The sequence below is a fragment of the Pogona vitticeps genome, chromosome 12, assembly GCF_051106095.1.
Source record: "Pogona vitticeps strain Pit_001003342236 chromosome 12, PviZW2.1, whole genome shotgun sequence".
NCBI lineage: Eukaryota > Metazoa > Chordata > Lepidosauria > Squamata > Agamidae > Pogona > Pogona vitticeps.
In genome coordinates this window covers 2,253,616-2,276,662 of record NC_135794.1, presented here as the reverse complement: position 1 = coordinate 2,276,662, position 23,047 = coordinate 2,253,616, and the positions used below count along the sequence as shown (strand labels likewise).

At 47.1% G+C, this 23,047-nt stretch overlaps 1 protein-coding gene and 1 long non-coding RNA gene across 2 annotated transcripts; one reads left to right on the top strand and one right to left on the bottom strand.

Annotated features, from left to right (window-relative positions):
- Positions 1 to 6,476: 6,476 nt before the first annotated feature.
- Positions 6,477 to 10,156, bottom strand: LOC140702391 (uncharacterized). Its single transcript, XR_013538976.1, has 3 exons — positions 10,056 to 10,156; positions 8,614 to 8,828; positions 6,477 to 6,597 (listed from the first exon to the last, which is right to left on the bottom strand). It is a non-coding gene; the product is annotated as an uncharacterized LOC140702391 (long non-coding RNA).
- Positions 10,157 to 14,944: 4,788 nt separating this feature from the next.
- On the top strand, positions 14,945 to 19,044 carry GCNT3 (glucosaminyl (N-acetyl) transferase 3, mucin type). The gene has a single exon (XM_020784743.3). It carries the CDS (start codon positions 16,971 to 16,973, stop codon positions 18,288 to 18,290), a length of 1,320 nt encoding a protein of 439 aa, XP_020640402.3. The 5' UTR covers positions 14,945 to 16,970; the 3' UTR covers positions 18,291 to 19,044.
- Positions 19,045 to 23,047: the final 4,003 nt, after the last annotated feature.

Genomic DNA, 23,047 nt, shown 5'->3' with positions numbered 1-23,047 from the left:
AGGCTGGAGATATTTGGAACTGTAGTCCACCAAAGCCACTTCCCCACATTTTACATGGATCTGAAGGTTAGAGGAAGAATGTGCAAAAGGTAAAGGTAAAGGTTCCCCTTGACAATTTTTGTCCAGTCGTGTCTGACTCTAGGGGGCGGCGCTCATCCCGCTCTTCAAGCCCTAGAGCCAGCGTTTGTCCGAAGACAATCTTTCCGTGGTCACATGGCCAGTGTGATTTAGACACGGAACGCTGTTTACCTTCCCACCGAGGTGGTCCCTATTTATCTACTCGCATTTGCATGCTTTCGAACCGCTAGGTTGGCGGGAGCTGGGACAAGCGACAGGCGCTCACTCTGTCACGTGGATTCGATCTTACGACTGCTGGTCTTCTGACCCTGAAGCACAGGCTTCTGCGGTTTAGCCCACAGTGCCACCACGTCCAAAAGAGCCATATGGAAATCCTACTAACAGTACAAGTTCACCCTTGGGATGATGTTCAAGCTTTGTTTCGGCAGTTCGTTTCACTGCAGGGGCAACAGGGCATCCGTTACTGGTTTTAGTGCAGACAGATGTGAAGCATAGTGCGCCCTCAGCTAAACTGTAGAAAGCCGAATATCACTGTAGGCCCAGACTTAAGAGAAGTGGCTTTAATAATAGAAGCCATTCAGCAGGAATTCCAAGAAGAGTGAATGCTTTCAGTAAGAGTGGTTGCTGTTTTGTTTTGTTTTTAGCTCAGATCAAGCAGGAGACAGCAGGTGTGCCTGAACAGCCCAGCAGACAGGGGCTTGAAGAAGTTCCTTTTTTTGAAGATTATAACTTCCAGACTGCCCTTGACAAAGCTATATTTTGAGAAAACAAATAAATAGTTAAATAATAATTGATGATGATGGTTTGATTTAATAAAGTCATTTGCTAGTGGACATGGAAAGGACAAGCTCTCTTGTTGCAAACATCTGCCCAGTCTTGAAGTGACAAGAAATAGTAACTCAGGGGGAAAAACAGCCAATAGTCTGAGCACTGGAATTCCCATTTCTGGTTCTACTGGAGGATGGCAAGCCTATGAGAATCTAGTGTCAGCAGTATGGCTGGGATTCAACCGGAGTCATCAGATCAGGGGCCTCAAGGCAGGTGTAGTGCCTGCCCTTTCATCCATAAGAAAGAGATTCTAATCCTTCTTGGAGAATACTTTGTGGATAGTCCTGTGTCACATTCATAACCATCTATGACCCAAGCTTCTAATTTAGAGGCTTATAATTTAGAAGGATGCAACATGGAGACTTCTACCATCATTAGCCCACCACCACTGGCCAATGAGTTTGGGGAGGACTATCCCAAGAGGAAGGATGCTTTGCAGTGACTCCAAGAAGCTCACGTGCTTCTAATACCTTCCATTCCTCAAGGAAGGGGTAGAAAGAATGATCTGGAGGCATTAAAAAATTAAGTCCATTCCCAGACATCAGGGTCAAAAGCCTCACGTGGAGCTCTCCATGGTGCTGAAGCAGCTGTTGCTCTACCTTTCCCCGCGACATCACCAGTTGCTTACCCCTCTGCCACCCCTTCATGGAAAGAGCAGCCTGGTACGAAGAGTAGGACTTAGAAGAATATCCAGAGATGGCAATCTTGGCAATCTTGAAAGCCCAGCAAGGAATCATTATCTGAGTCATTTAAATATGAAGGTCAAAAGTTTGTAAAAAGTTCATCAGGAGCTCATGTGGTCAGACCCTCTGCTGAGACATCATTAAGGAGAGGATTGTTGAGGGTCTATCCTGTACAGCATGAGCCTAGATGACCTGAAAGAGCATATTATCCCATACATGCCTGCCCAAGTTTTGAGATCTGCCAGGAAAGCCTTTCCCGTGGGCCGACTGGTATTGACAACCACACTACCTCTGAACCTGGAAGTAGCCCATAATTGCAATAATTAGCAACCATTATCATACTCTTGTAAAACAAATTGGCAGCCATTACTGTATCTGGGGATAAAAAATTCCATCATCTGCTTTTGTCCCAGGAGAGGTTATTTCTTTTTGTGCTTTTGGGAGACAACCAGCATTTAGTGTCACTGGAAGAGATTTGTTTTTTCCCCACCACGTTCTCCATATCTATGCCTGTGCAGGAGAAAGGAGTGGAATAACCCACATTCGCATAGCATGTGTATGAACAGGGTGCTTGCTAGTGGAACAGATGGAGAGAACCCACTCTGGATCAAATTAGAATGTCAATGAGTTTGGTTAATGGACTGTGGCTTCCAGAATCCCCTTGCTTCCTGGGGGATTCTGGAGGTTCTAGTTTAGAAAGCTAACTTTCCCAAACTCTGAGTTTTTGTGTTGGTAAAATACTGTAGGAGCCCCTCCAAAAAATAAGTCCCTTATCTAACAAATGGGAAGAAGGTCTGTAGCATCTTAGATGAGACACAAGAAGTACATAGGAGTCAAGTGGAACCCTCTGCCTGCAGTCACCTCTCCTCTCTTCTCCATGTTCTTTCTTTCACCGTTTGCTCAGTAAAAATGAGCAACGTTCTGTTACTAATTTTCCACCAACAAACATGCCGACAGCAAATGCAATCCTTTTACCTCCTTAGCGTTAGACCTTTTCCGCTAAGTGGGAGCAATCTCACCTGGGAGCTGCAAAAGGTCTCGGTCGTTTATGGCACTCCTTGAGTTCCTGGGAAGAAGTCAAGTCCTTTCTTGCATAGAAGGATAATCAAGAACAGAAATACAAGCAAAGAGAAGCCCTATATTTTATCCCAGACCTTTCTTCCCCCACCTTCTCCAGCAGCAAAGAACATAAAATGTCAGGTGACTATCCAGCTATATTTAAACCGCCTTGTTTTGCTTTAAAGGAAAACATCCTATGAAAGAAAAAATGAATTAGGTTGCCATGGGATCCCCAGCGCCAATTGAAAGTGGAGTGCAAAGGTTTTCTTACTGAAAACGAAATGTGTTATATACATGCACACAAAAATCAATCCACCTGGGAGATTTCCTGGGTGGGGCTCATGAGTGTCAACCATTTATTTGTACGGCTGAAAAATCATCATCATCCTCATCACTGGCACTTGGGACCAGCAGTTGCAGTTAAGCAGCATTAGATTCAGAGAAAAGAAAGTGGTTCTCCAAACAACGCACGATGAGACTGCCGTTTGCTGATAGGGTGCAACTGGAGTCAACTCGGTCTCTTCAACAGCATGAAATCACACAGTGGATTAGGTTTTTCTCAATTTGCCATTAGTTTTCTGGTCTGGTCACTGGCCATTTGATGAGGCAGTGATGCCTGTGATCGTTCAGCAGCAGCTGTGGAGTTATTGCGGCTTTTAAATTGGCAAATAAAATACAGTGGAAATAATAATGGTTGTTGGGCAAACAAAACTGTCATATGGCAAGTGGTTGGGGAAATGGAATAAAAATGCCAGAGTTAGTCTGATGGGGACCACCCATTGCCATTAATTAATAATATTGTAAAGCAACAGTTCACAACCGTGGATCCCCAGATGTTCTTGGACTAAAACTCCCAGAAGCCTTCGCCACGAGCTGTGCTGGCCAGGATTTCTGGGAGTTGTAGTCCAAGAACATCTGGGGACCCCAGTTTCAGATCCACTGTTATAAAGGAAGAGCCCATGGTCTGAGAAAGTGAGGGGGGCCAGTCCTGAAGTTGAGAGTGAAATGCACCCCAGCTTCAGTCAGAAGCCAGTTGGCAATACCAATAAATGCACTTTGGTCTTTCCCAGGAATGCTTGATCCCATTGGCAGTGAGCTATCTTCTAAGGCTCACACAGATGTCTCTCCCTTCACCTGCTACTGCTGGAAATTTAAACTGGGATCTTCTGGTGCAAAACTGAGTTCTAGCATTAGGTTCGGCCTTTTTACCAATGAAGTGGGGGATACAGATCTTTGAGTCTTGCTTCTGCAAGATAAATACTGAACCGTACAAATAACTTCCATGTTGTGGCAACAGCATCTTTGATATGCAGGTCTTTCATTGAAGCTTGTGTTGTACAGAATGGGAGAACCTCTGATAAAATAACAATGATACAATAACACAAATGTTAATTAGATTGGCTATTTACAGTCATTGGTGACCTTTCCCCCTACCAGTTTTCCTTTGTAATCAGTTGCAATAGAATTTGAACTGCCCCAAGCAATATGAGACCACAAGACCAGTGTCAAGAATCTGTTTTAGCACAACATTATATTTTTTGTTGTTGTTTAGTTGTGTCCGACTCTTCGTGACCCCATGGACCAGAGCCCGTCAGGCCCTCCTGTCTTCCACCAAATTCATGTTGGTCGCTTCGATGACACTGTCCAACCATCTCGTCCTCCATCATTCACTTCTCTTCTTGCCTTCACACTTTCCCAACATCAGGGTCTTTTCCAAGGAGTCTTCTCTTCTCATGAGAAATAGCCAAAGTATAGGAACCTCAGCTTCAGGATCTGTCCTTCCAGTGAGCACTCAGGGTTGATTTCCTTCAAAATGGAACAACATTATATACCCACCGATTTTCTTAACAATCAACCACGATCTCTGTATTTAATACAGTATCTATATTTTGATGTATAAATATTTGCCATGCTGAATCTCTTTCTCTTATGTCTGATGAAGTGGACTTGTCCATTAAAATTCAGTCTTTAAATTGCCACTGTGTTGTTGGCTTTTATTACCTTTTATCTCTATTTTGCTTTTAACTGTAATGTTTGCACAGACTAACATGGCTATCCCTTTTACAAATACAAATAATGGTGGAAAAAGAGCACGGGGGGGGGGGGGGAAGGGAACCATGTCTCTAAATGACTGCATTTGTGGAGGCAATTAAAATGATGAGTAACATTTTACATTGTGTTGCAGCAGCACCTCCAGTCTCACAGTGAAACCAGCCCCCAGTATTCATCAGTGAACGCCAGATGGGGAAACCCTGGCCATGCCAGGTGAGAGGCTCTAGGAGTTATCATCACTTTTCCAAGCGAGGGCCAAGACCTCATGCCGAGGTTGTGACCTTGGTCTCAGTTCCCAGTTATGCATTTAGGCAAAACCTCCAAACACCGCTCAGTCATTCAGCTGGGAAAAGACTTCTACTGATATGACTGCAACACCCTAAATTAAGGTTATAACTAACTCCTATTGGATATTACTCTACTGTGACTGGAAACTGTGCACTTTGAGATTTTTAAATATACATTTAGAGAAGGCTTTCCAGTCCACGGTATAGTTACAGGGAGAGGCACATGAAGGCTGACCCAAGGAAGGAATGGGAAAGAAGGGCGCCATTTCAGCATCATGGTTAATGCTATGTTTTGACTGAACAGATGATGGGATTTCCCATGGACATCTATCACTGCTGCCTTTGGCTCACAGCGAAACAGCACTCTGAGTCTTCTGAAGATGTACCGCAGTCTTGTCAAGGGGGCCACCAGGGAGACCGCAAGCTCTTTAAGCACCATTTTGCCCGTCTTAAAGGGACGTGCTCACATATATAATCCTGTGTTTTGCTCGCTGAGAGAAAGGCTGTGATGATTATTGCATGGGAAAGAGAGCAGGGGAAAAAAAAAAGACTCCAGCTCCCTTTGAACATCCACTGCTACAAACGAGAGCCGCGCTGCCTCAAGCAGCACCACATCAGTTACAGCCCTGGGGTTGCGGGGGAAGCAGAACGCGGCACGAAGCTCTTGACAGGAGGCTTGAACAGTGAAAATGCATTAGCAAGGACTCATCATCATGCTTTAATGGTTGACTGATGACCGGGCAATGCTTGGGCAAGTCAGAGCAGATCTTGGGAAGTGCACGGATAAGATGCCCTGGATGCCTGCAAAGAAGCTGTGTTTCAGTTTGCAAGGTCACCGCGCAGGAAGACACCCGGAAGGAGGTAGGTCCCGCCATGAGCCTGCCTGCCTATACTTCCCCTCAGCAGGCAGTCCTGTTTGGAATGATCGTCATAGGAATATTAGTGCAGGAGCGCTTGTCGTCTTCCTGTTCAACCACCGTATCACCCTGAAAACAAACCTTCTTATTGGATTACAGACGGGGAGCCAAGAGAGCCACTAGGGATCTTTAGATAGGGCTATTTATTTATTTTTATTTATTTATTAGATTTCTATCCTGTCCTTTTAGACAAAGTCTACTCCGGGCGGAGTACACATTAAACAGCACGCATTAAACATTGTAAACTAAAACAGTTAAAAAACAGTTCAAAGAATAATGATTAGTAATGCTTAGTAATGCTCAAGATGGGAAAACAGAAAATTATAATAAAAGATAAAGTCAAGTAGTGACAGGAGGGAAGGCCTGCCTGAAGAGCCAAGTTTTAAATTGGCTCTTAAAAACACCCAGCGAGGGAGCCCGGTGGATCAGTGATGGGAGGTTATTCCAGAGCCGAGGGGCCACTCCCGAGAAGGCCCGGTTTCTTGTTCTAGGAAAGGAGTTCTGCCCAAAAGCCTAAACAACTGTTACCAGTGACATTTGACATATACTGGGCTAGAGATCCCCAAGGCTGGACTCACTACAAAGCATCTTTTATTGTCCGTGTGTTCGGTTTCAGTCCTACTGAAACTAGGGAGCCAGCTTTCGTTCTCAAGAGTTGCAGGTCTTGAGAAAAGCTGAAGGTAGCGGGCCTTCCTACGAAGCAGAAACAACAGAGTTAAAGACTAATGGAAGCATCCACTTTGGAAGAACGTTCTCCACTTCCCCACATGGCAAGAGATGCATCCAATGAAGTGCACTGTGGTCCACAAAATTCTTAGACCAAATAAAGGTTGTTACTTTTTAAGTGGCGACAAGAGACTGTGACCAGAGAGGGTAGCTTTCTCCAGTTTGGCACTGGTTTGGTATTGTCAGCCATGGAGAAAATTAAAGCAGTTGCTTGGGACCTCAGGCAACGGTGGCCCTTTGAAGTTGTTTTGAGTCATGAGACATTCTGGGATCGAGAGTCACCTGAAGAGCATTGAAGTTGGTGTTGAAAATGAAGAGTGTTGAGATTTTGTATTTTGATCTTGGCAGTGTCACCACAAGGATGTCATTGTTTACTTACCTTGTAAGTCTAGACTCTGGGTGACTGAAATGGCACACCTGCCATGGCCAGTGACAAGCTGCTAGGTGCCACAACCCAACCTTTCTCCCTGAGTTCAAAGCCAACCGTGGAGCAATCACGGAGCAATCACACACATTCACCTGCCAGAAGCCAGCCATGCTAGAGGCAAGTGTAAGGATACAAGGCAGCTAAGGGATCATCCAGGATAGCCTCTCTGTCACCGTTGGGCTCTGACGAACATCCAGAGTGGGGAAGAGGCAGAACTTTGTTTGATCTGCATTTTTAAGCAAATTGGCAGAATTCACTGTTCCATGACTAATCAGCAGAGCACAGCGCAGTTACCCGATGAACTTCCCCCACATTTTCTTCAGTGCCATTCTTGGCTCAGAAATCGTGTACAAGAATGAATACATGGGATACAAATGGCATACAAAAACACATAAGCAAAGGTTTGCATGAGAATAAAATGACTAATTTAGTTTACCTCGTGGCTTGCACATGAGTAAGACCAGGAATACAACAGCAGACATCAAAATGAAAAACAATTGGATTCCGTTCAGGAATGCTATAATAAACAAGGGTTGGCATCCAGATAGCTTGCTTCCAGACACTAACAGCAGAGATACCGTGTTCTCGCCTTCATGAAATGGTAATTACAAAACCATTAAAGGTTCATATAAATGACTTTAGAAGTTGTCATGGAAATATTAACCGAAAGCAAGAATGCACACCATTCCCCAATGCTCCCTTCGGTCACGTCAGAGCTCATGGCAAGCAAGCCAGGGAAGGCGCCTGGAGTTGAATACGGAGGAAAGAGATTCCACCATTGCCTCAGACGACACAGACCCTGGGGACGGTTCAGAGCTGTTAACACTGACCAAAAGGGCAGCCGTCCTTCCTAGCAGTCTAAGAAAGGATGGCTGCCCACAATCTGAGCTAGGGGTTTATTCCTATCAACTGAGGTCCAGGGCACTGAACACCGGATTTGTCCGTGCACCAAACAGGGAGGAGAAAGCAGACCTCTGTTTAAAAAAAGAAGAATAAAAATTCATACTCTGCCTTGGTAAACATAAAATAAATCAACCTGCTTCAACAACAATAGCAAAAGTAACCAAACAAACAGCAAAGAGACTTGTTCTGCCTTAAAGGCTGTCCATTTGTATTTACACACAACCTTTTGCAGACTATGGCCTGTTTCCAAGCCAGACAAAGAGGAAGAAAGATTAAGTTAATACCCTCCACTGGCAACCTCAGGGAAGCTACGCAGACCGCAACAAGCCCTTCCTTTTCAAAAATTGATTTCTCTCTAGATGAAAGCACAGCTCTCTGCTGCTCCATGTCGGTGAGCTGGATGCGAGGTGGGATCTGCAAAGGAGCCAGATGTTTCTCTTGGGCATGGACTCCAGCTCCTTCCTGCCTTCCCCCCCTCCCCTCGAGTCCAATAAAAGTTCCTTGGCTGATTTCTCAGAGACCGATCCCTCCACCTGGTAGGGTGCCTAAGTGGTCTCCCAGAAATGCTTCAGAAGCTTTGTGGCAGGCTAGACAAAAGATCGCCTTCTCTCCATGTCCTGCATGAAATGCACCCTTGCCTATGGAATACTCACCTTGACAGGGTGGATCCACCTTGGAAAACTTTGGAAGGTGAAGCTGCTTTGGAGAAGGCAAAGTGCCAGATGTCTGAGGCTGGTCAGCGCATGGACCACAGGACCGTTGCCGCCCATGCTGGCTGGGGATGATGGGGAATGGCAATTCAATGCATCTGGAGGGAACCGGGTTGAAGATGGGTGTATCCTGTCTTGAACTCACATCTCTGATTGCTCTGGAAAGATACAAGGAAATCCATGGGATGCTCTTAACTCTTGTCAGTTTATAACATGATCTGCAGATATTTTCCTTATGGTCTGCCTGCATGGAGGCAGTCCCCTCGCTTTGCCCATGCCATAAAGGGAATAAAGGAAAAGACATTCCTTCTCCCAAAGCAAGAAATGTCAGTCCTATCAAATGTACCAGGGTAATCTGTTTTCCCTGAATGCACTGTTAAGGTGATTCACTTACCACCAGATGGTGCAATTCCACAAAGCGTGTTTTACCCAACGGTGCAAAGAACAGTTTAGAGGAATAGCACACCCTTGCACCGATGCTGTGAATCAAGTGCAGAGCACACTTCATCATAATTCTTGCAACAGCGTTGCAAAGAATATCTGCGTTTCTATCCTTACATCGCAGGGAGGGTAGGGGGCCGAACCCTCTGTAACGGCTGGAAGCACACCTGCTTTCATGAAACCCTGCTCTCGGGCTTCTGCAAACAAAGGAAACAACTACCTTGCCCAAATAATCTGAGAGTTGCATCAGGGTATTATGTTGTCATGTGCTCTTTGTGTTGCCTTCGCCTTCCAAATGGGGCAGCCTCAATTGCACTGGGTTGATTCTTCATCGTTATCATCATCTTAGAACTGCCTAGCTGGGACCCAGTGGATCATCCAATCCAGCCCCTGTCAGTGAGGTGCTGTGGGGATCTGTGCTATCCAGAAGTTCATGTTTCGGCGCAGAGGACTGCACCACTCTTTAAACGGCCTTAAATCGACCCAGGGTTCGCACTCTGATCTAACCATAGGTCTCTCCGCATTCTGCCTGCCTTCCGTCCTTGACCATAACCATTTCAAACAGAATTAATTTTCCCTCTCTTTTAATTCTAAGTGGCATAGCGCTGCATCAATGTTACAGACAGAAAGACTCCAGTGCCTATCTAAAGCAGCATGCTAATGCAGTGCTAAGGTTGAATGGATTATTTTTTAAAAATTTTTTTAAAGGAAAACAGTTCAGACAGCAGACATGGTTTCCCAATGGGACAGCATCCCAAACCACCTCAAGCATGTCACCAAGATGTCAGCACGGGGAATACCCCCACATACAGAGTACAATGACATGGCTGCTCACACAACTACATAATGTAGAACAATTTAAGATAAACAACCTGCCAATAATTTTTTTTTCAAAAAAAATTGACAGTTCCTCAAAAAAAGGTGCACATTTCCCCGGCACTTACAATAACATTGTGTAGTCGGGAAGTTTTAAATTGATTTGCATCATGCTAAACCCAGAGTAACTGGAGGAGTATATTGCAAGGTAGTCACACACCTTCTGATCGCTCCCTGTAGAGAATTCAAGAGACAATTAAACATACATTTCCTTTTCTAAACATTTGCTGTCAGAGCGATTCCCCACCCACCCACCCATTGTCAATAGATACAAGCTCAGCTGCTACTTTGACCATCCAGTATTCCAGGTATGTTCTCATCACAACTCCCAAGTTTTCCTTTAATACCTATTTCTTGGATCAAAGCTGTCGTGAGTCTATGGTTCAACAGAGGAAACAATTCAAAAGAGTGCATTGTCCAATACAACTCAGAGACTGCTTCTTCCCTTTGATCCTGGGGCAAAGCACCCAGAACACCCTCTTGCTTGCACCCCCCCCCCCATTGTGTCATTGTCCAATACAAACAGGAGTACGGACCGGAGGCGCCTGAGTCCTAAAGGGTTGGGCTGGTGGGAGAACCCATCCGTGCTGAGAATCCAGGAACTGCCCTGCAGACACGGATCTTTCTCCTAGAAGCAAGCATGCCCAGGCAGTGCGCAGTGTATGACACCCCCAGGATTAATGAAGCCATGGAGAAACATGGAGAAACATGACAATGGACAATGGGAAACTGGGTGTAGAAAGCAACTCAAGTAAATAGGGGAGAAATAGCTGTGGGGCTCTGGTTTGGCAACAAGTGTGATGAGTTTGGTTAACTTTCTCAATGCAGGGATCTCTCTCTCTCTCTCTCTCTCTCACACACACACACACACACACACACAAGGTCTGGGACGCCTCTCAGTTTCCACTGATCGTCCAAGCTGTTTTGAGTTGCGATTCCATTCCTAGCTACCAGGTTCATGAGATCAGCCCCAGTGAATTAGGCTAATGCTCCCGTCCCTCTGGCCCCTTGATCCCGTTTCCAGCGGTGGCTGAGTAACCAGATGCCTTTGGGAAGCCCACCAGCAGAAGAAGAGGGCCGTACATTTCTGGGAGTCGTGGTCAAACAAATTTACTTTTCCAGGCCCTGATATGGAGAACCAACAGCCATACTTTCCATCACGAGAGCTGAATGGCAGCCCACCTGGAACCTAAGACTGCAGAGCCGTCTAGAAGAGGAGGATTACTAGCAGGATATTTTAATTAATTATTGCACAGTAAAACAAGCAACAAAGGCAGGCTGTAACATTTGGAAAGTCAATACAGTATTCACAGTGTGTTTAGGATTCCAGTATCACTGTTCCATTTCATACCACAAGGATTTTACACGTCTGAGGAGGACCTATGGAAACACTTGCAAAAGGATGCAGGAAGCGTAATGCAGGGTCAACTGTAAGAAGTTTACTGGGGCACATATCAGATAGGATAGGATATTTGCAAAGCTCAGGAGCCATAAAAAGAACTTTTTCTTTCCCACTCCTTTTGCCAATAATGAATCACTCCTTCAGGATTTTTATCACCCTGGGCAGGGGTGTTGCACACCCAGATTCCACTGCAAACGTCACACAACTGTTGAAACAGGACACTTTAATCTCCCTCCACGTGATTGTAGCTTGTAGGGTGGATGCTGGAGGAATCCTGATCTGATAATGGGGTGAACAGGAGCAGGAGCTGAAACGTTCAAAGGGCTTTTTGCCACAAGCTTTCAGCACAGAAGGGAATGGAAAGGAAGAGAGGGGAGGGGAGGGGAGGGGAGGGGAGGGGAGGGGAGGAGAGGAGAGGAGAGGAGAGGAAAGAAAGGAAGGAAGGAAGGAAGGAACGAACGAAGTGGGAGGGGGAGAAGGAAGGAAGGAAGGAAGGAAGGAAGGAAGGAAGGAAGGAAGGAAGGAAGGAAGGAAGGAAGGAAGGAAGGAAGGAAGGAAGGAAGGAAGGAAGGAAGGAAGGAGCTGATCATGGTTAGAAGGAAGGAAGGAAGGAAGGAAGGAAGGAAGGAAGGAAGGAAGGAAGGAAGGAAGGAAGGAAGGAAGGAAAGGGCTACCTGGAGCATTTGGATGTTGCAGTCCAACACAGCCATCATCATCATCATCTTAAAACTTCAAAGTTGAAAGGGACCTTATGAATCCTTGAGTCCAGCCCCTGTCCATGTTTCCGAGTTCTGAGTCTACCCCTACTTTTTCCCCCCCGATTTTCCAAATAAATTACAAATCGTAAGCCTCTGCCTACGTGCCTAATAAAAGAGAAACTCAGACATGTACAGTTAGGGCTGGCGTTAAGTAGACCTGCTCGCTAGACATCTGCCAGATTGGCTAAGAATTTCAGCTGCCAGTAGAAACAAACAAAAAAAGGAGAGCAAAAGTGGAACAACGCAATCCTTGGATGTGTTTATGATCTGCCCTTTGGTAGGGCATATGATTAAAACAAACACTATAGAACGGCTTTAATGGTGCTGGCAGCACATAGCCGCCCCTGTTATGGTTACCTGCCATGGGTGAAGGCTGGGAGGGGGGATTTCAGAATGAGGGTGAAAATCCTCTGCTTTTGGTTTTAATTTTTTTTTAAGCCCCAACTTTGCTCCAAGAATCGAAGTGACCTGTTTAATGTCACCTCTAAGCTAAACTTGCTTCCTTATTATGTACATACCATGAGTACCTGTATTATCCGGCTCCCATCTATTGTAGGTCATTAACTCCACCGTTATTCTGCCGAGTATTTTCCAGGAGGCTTTGATAAATCATATACGTATATTTGCCCACTCAAACAGCAACATTTTGGGCATCCATCCATGCAGCACTGTTGATGGTGAAATACTGACAGACATTGGAGCTGAAAAAGGCTAAGCATGCCTTGGAAAAATAATGTGCTCATTGAAGGTTATAATCAGGTCTAGATCTTGAGTAATTCATTAACACACCAATTTTTTTTTTAAAAAAAACCCAGCTTGCCTCATTAACCAGGAAGCTTGGGGTGGCTCTGTGCAGTAATTCCACATGCTGAAAATGAGAGAAGTTAGATTTGCACTTACTGGAGCTGCAGAGCTGTTCCGAGCAAGCCATTAGATTGATTGATTTTAAGACTTATTGATCCATTCCCCAAAGGTGTTCAGCTAATCAGGTGCCAGACTCAAACACATACACAGAAATTTTCATCAAGCAGCTTACAAAAACTGTAGCCAGGAATCGCTTTCCTTTTCCCTTCATAGAAATGGAAATACTTATGGGCATCTCATTATGTAGATGCAACACCTCTTCCTCCTCTGGTCCTCATTCTGAAAAGACCCAGCGCCAAAACGGGCTACGGGTAAGATCCAGGGAAGTCAGACGCAACCTGGATTGAGCCACATCCCTCTCGCCCTCCACCTCCGCCCCACAGCGGCCCTTCCTTTCCACCCGTCCTGCTGCCTGAAGAGCGTCTGACGCCAGCGGTGCCCCTGCGCCTGGCGGAAGGCCCAGGAGATACCCATCATGTTGGCTGTTCGTTTTCAATGAATCATAGGGACAAATCTGTGAGAGGCACAGTAATGTTCGCTAGGATCAGAGCTTGGAAAGGTCACTTGGAGGGGGGCTGCAGATCTCACCCCCGGACAGCTAGCCTATCCCTGTGGCCATGCTGGGCATTCTGGGTGCTGTAGTCCAAAATCAGTACATGTCCAAAGCTTCAACGGGAAGTTTTCCCACAGTCTGCACCACAGCAGAAAAATGTTACCTTATTTTTGATTCTTACTCCCTAGAATTGCCATGCCAGCCAGGCCACTTCAGCCTCCTGCGTGGTATAGCCCTCCTCCCACGAAAGGGGTTGGAGAGAAGCTTTGGAATTTCTGCTGTCAAGCGCTATAGCGCTATGCTCTAGAGAAAGAAAGGCAGGCTTTGGTTATTATTCCTTTATTTATTCAATTCATATACCGCTCCCATTAGTGCCGAGGCACTAATCTGGGCGATTTACAATAAATATAGTATAAGACCAGAAGTGAAGATAAAAACACTCAAAGCAGTTAGCCAATTGCCGTTAAAGGCAGATGGCACAAACCAATCATACAGAAATCAAGGTGGATGAAAAAACGAAAAATGGGCAGTCAGACAGGGTCTGTGTGGAAAGGCTCCCCAAAGAGCCACGTCTTTAGTGGCCTCCTAAATATCCACAGGGAGAAGGGCTACGCGAAGCTCCTCAAGAAGCTGGCTCCACAAGGTCAGGGCCACTGCGAAGAAGACCCTGTCTCTTGTAGAAGACTTACGTTGCCTCCCTCGGGGAGGCAACCCGGAGGGGCCTCACCTGAGATGATCGTGTGGGTCCTGGAAGGTGACACTGGGAAAAGGAGGCTCTGACGGGTAACGTGGTGCGTTGCCCTTGAGGAAGAAGGCCAAAGTCCTTTGCTAACCCATTAGAAGAATGATAAGGGGGAACAGGTTTGACCAAAAGGCAAAGGAAATTAAACGATGCCCGCTCAGATGAGCCCAGAGACTTGCCATCTGTTTTGGCTGCCAGTTGTTTCCAGGAAGGCCACAAGCAGGATTTGAAGATAAGAACTCTTTATGGGTGTCCCTGTTGATTGTGTATATCCAACAACAGGGAGTGAACGTACATGCCACTCCTCCTAGCAAAGCCACAAATTGGTCCGCATGCAGCCACCAAGAAGGTGCGGAGCGGTCTCATTGCATTTCTGAGCTGCTCTCATCATAAGACAGGGGTTAGAGCAATGGGTCAGAACTTGGGCTTTTAGCTTCTCTTCCCCCCCCCAAACAAAGCTGTTATAATAACAGGAACATTTGGAAGTTGCTGCTAGGGTCAGCCTAGGTTGGAAGCAATTGGATAGCACAGAACAAACCACCACCCAACAGCCCTTCCACTGAGCCATGAAACTCTTCGAGTGACCTTGGGCCAGTCACACTTTCTGATCCTGACCTACTTCGCAGGGTTATTGGGAGGATAAATGGAGCGGTTGAGCCCTTTATTATGCTGTTGAGCTCATTGGAAGAACAGTGGGACTGAAATATAATGAATACTAAAGTAATGCAAATTAAGACAAGTTCTAAGTGTGAGTCTCCGCGAGAGTAGACCCAGTGAATAGATTGCTGAATAGTAAGCTGATACTTAAATAGAGCCCATGATTCCATGGATCTGCTCTAGGTGGGACCAGGGATGAAAACCTGTGTCACGGAATTCACTGTCAAGTTGGACTAAAGTTGCACTGGTGACTCAACCTGGGTCCCCCCCCCCAAAAAAAAAAATAATTTGGACTCAAGTCACAACTCAGAACACACCCACCCCTCCTTTTTTTTTCTTGGTGAAAAATTTATTTTTAATAGGGATTTGAACTCGGGACTTGGTACCAAAGCCTCAGAGTCAGACTTGGGAGTCGGGCCTAAATACTTGCCCAACATCCCTGGCTGAGACTAGCAGCTGGATATAGTGCTACACATTCCCCCTCACATTTGGAGATGGTTGCTTCTTGCCCACCGGCAGTGCTCAGAAAACCTGGGGTGGCCAATCCCTCTCCTAGAGAAAATACGATTGCACGTTGGCAGGGAGGATGTACACATTCATTCCTTGAGCATCACTATGGGGGCATTGGTGCATGTGACCTTTCGCACCTGGGTGAGATGGCTGAATTACACTTCATGGAACTTTTTCTTTTCTTTTCTTTTGGCAGAGGCTGACAAGTCTGTCACTCCTGGCCAAGTGAATATGGAGGTTGTGCTTCCTGAGAACTTTGTTTGCTTACTTGCTTTATATATGCTTTATTTATAAGTCTTATTTATAGGCTCACGAGAACTTTGAGTGGTCGGGCGAGATTCTGATGTCTTGGAGATGCTGCGGGTGCAAAGAAAGAAGAAAGCAGCAGAAGGAGGAGAACTGTGTGGCCGAGGCTATGGTTAAAAGCCAAAGCAGAACATAAGATCCTGATACCGTCCGGAAACCGAGAAGAGATGAAGGAAGAAGGTTCTCCCCAGCAACTGCCCAGGCTGAGTAGGGCAGCAAACCTTGGAGTTCTATTATATACAAGGCAGTAGCATAGGATCGGTCCTGCTGGGTCTTCTGACTCCTGAGACCTGGCGCCTAATGCTTTGCTTCCTTCTCAGAGTTGTGTTGTAGGGATAGACGAGGTGCCATGTCATTGACTGCATGAAAAGATTTCCGGCCACAGATTCACAGTGTGTGCCATATTTGACTTATAGCCACCCTAATAATGTTTTTCAAGGTATGTGAGATATTAAAGGAGTGGTTTTACCATGATGGCACACCCTTCTGCAAATTTCCATGGCCGAGCAGGGATTCGAACCTGGGTCTCCTAAGTCCTAGTCCATGACAGTGATGAAATCACGTTCTTCCGCCTTCAGCTCCTGATCTGGCTATGGGAGTAATAAGAGCCAGTTCAGCAGACATTTGCCACAAGTTGCCAAGTGCATCGTTGACTCCATGAGGTCTAGAAACACTTGAAATGAAAAGAGAGAGTCCTATCTCCCTTGGATTCTACAAGCATCCCCTCCTCCTCCTCTCGCCATGCTCACACACCTGCATCTACCAGAAATTCAGGTTACCTGTCAAAGGTCACCTGGAGGCGAATGCACAGGGCGAAACTTCCTCTTTTCGGCTTCATGCGTTATTTCTCCATCCGTTTGCTACGAACGGTTGCGACACCTCCGGGGGTGGGTGGGTGGGTGACGAGACTCTACCGGCAGCCAAGCCTCTTCCAGCTCCTCCCAGCCTGGACTGTACCTGTCCCAGCCGCTCTCAGGTTACATTTGCATGCCATCCAGATAGGAGGAAGCAGCGAACCCAGGGAGAGAGGCCACTCCAGCGCTGAAGCACCTGCTGCCTCGGAGGAGATGCTCTCGCCCGCCGGGGACCTTTGAATCAGTTCTCTGTTGACTCAGCCGTAAGCAGACCTCGGGAGCCCAAAGAAGCTGAAGGTGAAAGTTTCTCCTCCACCTCCTGCAGCAGAAAAAGAAAATGCATTTCTCAGAAAGGAGGCTCTTCACCCAGATGTCCCGTTTCCTGGCGCTGGGCTTCTTGATGCTGTTTGCCACGGTGGTGCTGAAATACACCCGCTGGGAGTGCGAGTTCAGCCACCTGGGCGAAGACACAGCGGATCCTAGAAGCCAGTCCTGCAAGGACAGGCTGTACCAGACCCTCAGCCTTTCCCCCAACCAAGGGGGCCTCAACTGTTCTCGGGTCACCCGGGGGGATCCGGATGCCGTGGAGGAGGCGCTGCTGAGCAGGCTGCGCCGCGAAAACAGGAGGGAGCCTTTAAAGGAGAAAGACTACCTGAACATGACGAAGGACTGCAGGCTGTTCAAAGAAAGCAGGAAATTCATCCCGTTCCCGCTGAGCAAAGAGGAGGAGGACTTCCCCATCGCTTATTCCATGGTGGTCCACGAAAAGATAGAGATGTTCGAGAGGCTCTTAAGGGCCATCTATGCCCCCCAGAACATCTACTGCGTCCACGTGGACAAGAAGTCGCCCAAAGCCTTCCAAGAAGCGGTCCTGGCCATTGCCTCCTGCTTTGAGAACGTCTTTCTGGCCTCCAGACAGGAGACGGTGGTGTACGCCTCTTGGTCCCGGGTGCAAGCGGATCTGAACTGCATGGAAGACCTCCTTCGGAGCAACGTCCCCTGGAAGTACCTCCTGAATACCTGCGGGACCGACTTTCCCATCAAGACCAACGCAGAGATCGTCCAAAGGCTAAAACTTTTGAAGGGGAGGAACAACATGGAGTCGGAGAGGCCGTCGACAGGAAAGCAGAACCGCTGGAAATATCACCACGACGTGACGGATTCCGTGGTCCAAAGCGCCACAGAGAAGAGGCCTCCACCTCAGAGCTCCCCCATGTTCACCGGGAACGCCTACATCGTGGTCACCAGGGAGTTCGTCCAACATCTTTTCGAAGACCCGACAGCAAAACAGCTCCTGGAGTGGTGCAAAGACACTTACAGTCCGGATGAACACCTGTGGGCTACTTTACATCGGATGCCCGGCGTTCCAGGATCAGTCCCTTTCAATGCCAAATTTGACCTCACAGACATGAACGCCATTGCCAGGTTGGTGAAGTGGGTTTACAGCGAAGGAGACGTCAGCAAGGGGGCCCCGTATCCCCCCTGCACGGGGGTCTCCCAGCGGGCGGTCTGCGTCTACGGGGTAGGGGACCTCCACTGGATGCTCGCTCAGCACCACCTCTTTGCCAACAAGTTCGATCCCCAGGTCGACAACAACGCCATCCTGTGCCTGGAAGAGTATCTGCGCCACAAGTCAATCTACGGGAAGGACCTCTGAAGGATCCGGTGGGGGGGGGCCTTCCCAAAGGGGGAATGCAACGGAGCTGGCATCCTGCATCGCACAAAGGCTATAGACCCTGTAGTATTTCTGACAAACTGCAAAGCCAGAAAGGTCTCCTTCTCGAGAAGACCCAAACTCCAGCGATTTTGCAAATGGTGAGGTAGGGAGATGGCCTCGGTCCCTGGGGTTGAGGAAGGAAAGTGACTTATGGACTGGATTGTGCCCCAGCTTCTTCAAAACCGGCAGGGACGGCCACCTTTCTTAGACATTTTCCTACCTTACGTGTTTGCCTGCAAGAGACAAAAAACCCCTCCAGTTCAGAAGTGGTTTATTTTTCTAAGAGTTTTTATTTTTATTTTAAAGAAGGCATGTGAAGGGAGAAGTGTGTGTTTTGTTGTTCCTTGAGTTTCTCTGACTTAATTCCCCTGCCACCCTGTATGATTTATGTCTAAATGCCGGGCATTGTGCATCAACACAGATGACGTAAGAAGGGGAAGCTGTGATAACCATCGTTTGGCAGCGCCAGGTTGACGATTTGGCCATGGGCCCCATTTCTTCATCCGTCCCCAGACGGGTTTGTGTAAATTACGGCAAGCCCAACCTTATTTGTCTCTCTCTCTCTAGCATATTTCTCAATACTGGAATAGAATTCCACTCTCCCCTTTTCTTGAGTGGAAAGTTCAACAGTAGATTTATTTTTTTTACAGCGCCATCTTTCCTTACGGAAAGAAGAAACCAGAAAGGCTGTAAACCCCACTTTCAAAAGAAAGGAGAGAAAGCGGCTCAGATTTTTATTGCTAAACGTAGGGCACCGTCCCTCCCCATCGGCCTGCGAGAACTCATAGGTCTTCCTTCCTGGCCGTACTCCAACTTACTCAAGGCCTTGCTTTGCAGCTCCTGCTCCGGCAACAGGGGGAAGGGTTAGGCCCCGAGTCGCCACCCGCTGATCCATTGAAGAAACCCGCTCAGAGTCCTCCGCTGGGGAAGCAGGTTTCCCCAATGAGCAAGCCGAGAAAAAGGGGGTGGGCTGTAGGTAGCAAAGCTCTTTGCCACCCCTGCATCTCCATGATGGAAAGATAAAAAAATTGGTAACTGTTGGGCTGGGACACGTAACAACATCCTTTCCAGGTGGGTAGTGCTGAGAAAAGTTCCTCTCTTTTTTTCGCCATGACTGCTGGACTCTCTCCACCAACGTGGACGGGCTGCTACACAAGAGGCAGGACGGAGTCATCGGGTAAGGGAGAGGAAGGGGTGCAAAGGAAAGATGGGGCTCGAGATTTTATTTGGTCCGGTCTTTGGCTTGCACGGTCGGAGTGACTTCATGTTTAATTTTAAAAGGCTGAAACACTGCCTGTAGCCTCTCCTGTCTCAGGTCAGGATTCGTTTTTGGTTTGATGCCAAGTGCCCTGGACTTTCTAAAACGGCTCACGAGATGAGTAACGGAAACTCGTAGGCCAGGCTATGAACAGCATCGAGCCTTGTTATTCTGAGGGGGCCCGTCTCACCCATAACAATTCCCCCCCACGCCCCCGGCTGTTATAATAACAATCTCAGAACGGCAGAGCTGGAAGGGACCCCCCTGGATCCTGGCGTCCTGCTCCTGACAAGGAGGCACAGCAGAGAACTGAGCTCCCGACCTCGGGCTCCCCGGTCAGGTGCCTCAGCCTCCAAGCTACCCAGGTTGTGAGCCTTGGACTTTGAGGTCAGCAGGCCAACAGACGCCTCGCTTTTCTGACCTAGCTGTTTGCCAAAGTCCTGGAGAGAGAGAGAGAGAGAGAGAGAGGAAGCCAGCTACAGCAGTCAGGGCGCGGCAGTGGAGACAGCGCCAGACGCAGGTTCAAATCCTCGTTTGGCCGCAGGAATTCACTGGGGGGATGGCAGTCAGAAAGCCCACTCCTTGAACATCTCCATCTCAGAGACGTAAAAAACCCTGTCCAGGCCACGCTAAAAGGCAAGGGACTCGAGAGCACAGACCAAGCCATAAATCTAAGCATTCGCATTTATCTAGGGGCATCGGCTGACGGTGCTCTACTCTTTTTTAATCCTTTCTTGGCGATTTTATGTGAGGTACAACATATTCTCAAGAGATGAGTTTGCTCAGCTGCCTCTCCTCCCCCCCCCTCATTGTGTGATACTACCAGTGTTTTATTTATCAACTGTGTGTGTTTGTTTGTAAAGATGACGCAATGCTACTGCTAACCATTCAAAAATAAAATGGAACAACCCACTTCCCTCTGGTTCGCCTTTCGGTGGTCACGCTGAGCGAGTGCTGCAAAGGAAGGAGGATCACCACACCAGGGACCATTTCTCCTGACATTCGCCACATCGAGCATTGCGCCGGCGGGTTTCCAATCACAAGTGGTCAGGGTAGCAACAGGCATTTCCACCCTGTCCCTTGTCCCTCTCTCTCTAAGGGTGTGGCTTTTTTTTTTGATCTTCCCAAGCAGACCTTTGGCCAACACCCCTGTCCGCATTTTGTTGGCTTGCATGCAGACATTTTGTCATCCTTTTTGTGCAGATTTCGAGCCTCTTCCCTGTTAAAACCATGGCTGCCTACAGTTTTTGCAGCGAGGACATGACAGCTCAGTCAGAGCGGAGAAAAGCAAGGCAGTCATAAACCAGGGATTGATGCCATAAAAGGTATATGCTTGAGATGGCTCATGGAATCCAAGAAAATATGCCAATGCCAGTTTTGGCCCCAAATCTCCGAGAGGCTTTTTGCATTCTGTAGGGCCGGGCACACTTGTTGTGTGCTCCTCTTTCCAGGCACAGGTTCTCGTCTCCTCTCCTTTGCGTTTGGCTTACAGAAAGCTCCACGCATGGCACTCAGGTGCCGGGGAGAGAACTTCAAACTTGCCTTCACATATTTGCCTTTCCTTGTTAAAGATCAGGAAGGTTTGCAGGGTGTAGACAGATTGGTAGATGACCCATCTAAAGAGGAAGGTTACCTAGTCAAAGAATAAATCCTTTGGCTTATTCTTCACCGCCTCTCATTGTTTTCTAGGCACACATAATCATCCTGCCTCAACTGCAGACTTTTCCAGGAGGAGGAGACCAAGTTGCCTCCTGCGTGCTCCCACCATTTTCTGCCGACTTTCCCCCTTTTTCCACAAAGCAAGCTGTTAGGAAATAAAAGACGGCATGTCTTCGGACTGGCGACGCCAAGAGGGGTTCTCTAGAAGCATCTTCTCTTCCCTCGTTGTTTTGATTCGACTCCGGAGGGCAGAAGATGAAATGAGTCATAAAAGTATTCTGCAGAGCAGAAAATAATAGATAATTCAATCCAGTGAGTAAGATTCCATCACTGTGGGTGTAACCTGTTGCAAAACGGTAACTCCTGGTGATGAACACATGCGTCAAAGATCCATAAACGCCCAAGAAAGGAGAAACAGGTCACTCCCGGAGTTTGCTGAGACCAGGTTTTGCAGAAAAAAGGTTCTTTCACATGGGGACTCTTCTTCAAACACTTGCAGTTTGGGAAGGAAGTAGAACAGAAGGCCCCTGTTTTCTATTTCTTTCTTCCAAAGCAAAGCAAAAGAAAGCTCCCTGCTTCTATATGGCCCCATAATGCTTAAAGCTCTCTCTCCTGGTGGTTTACAACATAATTTTGCAGGCTACACATTGCCCTCCTTGCTCTGCGTCTTCATGTTCAGTTTACCGACCTCGAAAGGACAGAAGGCTGAGTCAACCTCGAACCAGCGACCTGCGCCCATCGGGTTGTGAGAAGAGCCTCCACTGCTGCACAAGCACTTTAACCACACTGCGCCACAAGCTACGGCTTATCTCCCCCCCAAATCCCTGAACACCATATTTAGCAATGCATTTTTTTCCCCTAGGCTTTTCAATTTATGTTCACCCTTTAAAAAAAAAAAAAAGTAGGAGGAGAGAATGCTTTCTGATGTGGCAAGAGACAACTCCCTCTTTAGAAAAGAGGAAAATAGAATTAACTCAACAGTAGTACAGTGGAAGAGTTACAGCACCCTCCCTACCTATCCTGAGGTGGTTTCCAGGTATGAAGGCAATTATTAATAATACAACACAATTTTTAACGTTCTGTTTAACAAGGTGGCCACCTTTCCCATCCACGTAAGTTCCTCAAGGGAGGTTGTAAGAAGAGAAGAAGCGCCTTGCTGGATCAGGCCAATGGCCCATCTAGCCCAGTTTCCTGTATCTCACAGTGGCCCCAACCCGATGCGTCTTGGAGCACACGAGACGAGACACTTCATCCTTTCTCCCCAAGATTAACATGAAAGTGTTCGGAGTCTGGTTTTCTTGCCCACTGTTGATATAGTGGACACCCAGCGTGATGTAGTGGAATAGAGTGATGTACCAGACCTCGGAGGATTGGGTTGAAATCAATGCGGAAGTGGAACTAGTAAAACCACTCCTTAAATATCTCGTTTTCCTCCAAAGCCCTATCAAGATCACTATAGGTTGGTTTCAACTTGACAGCACAGAACAATTCATGCATGACCAGAACTGAATAAACCTGTTCTGGGGAGTACAATAGCCAGAAACAGATTTTGGAGTTTGCAGTTTAAAAAAAGTAACTTTTCTAAGCATTGCACACGCCGTGCTTTTTCTGAGCTGCCATATTTATAAAGTAAATTTTTTTTGAAAGCTTTGAAAATGTTTTAAAATTGTTTTTAATCTTGATAGATGCTTAATCTTGATAGATGCTTTGCAACTCAAGCCCCCATCCCTGCTCATCAGTAATGAATGGGTACCGGATTCAAAGCATCCTTCACTCCACA

Coding starts and splice junctions, on each gene's coding strand:
- GCNT3 (XM_020784743.3), top strand. CDS start 16,971: ATGCATTTCTCAGAAAGGAGGCTCTTCACCCAGATGTCCCGTTTCCTG.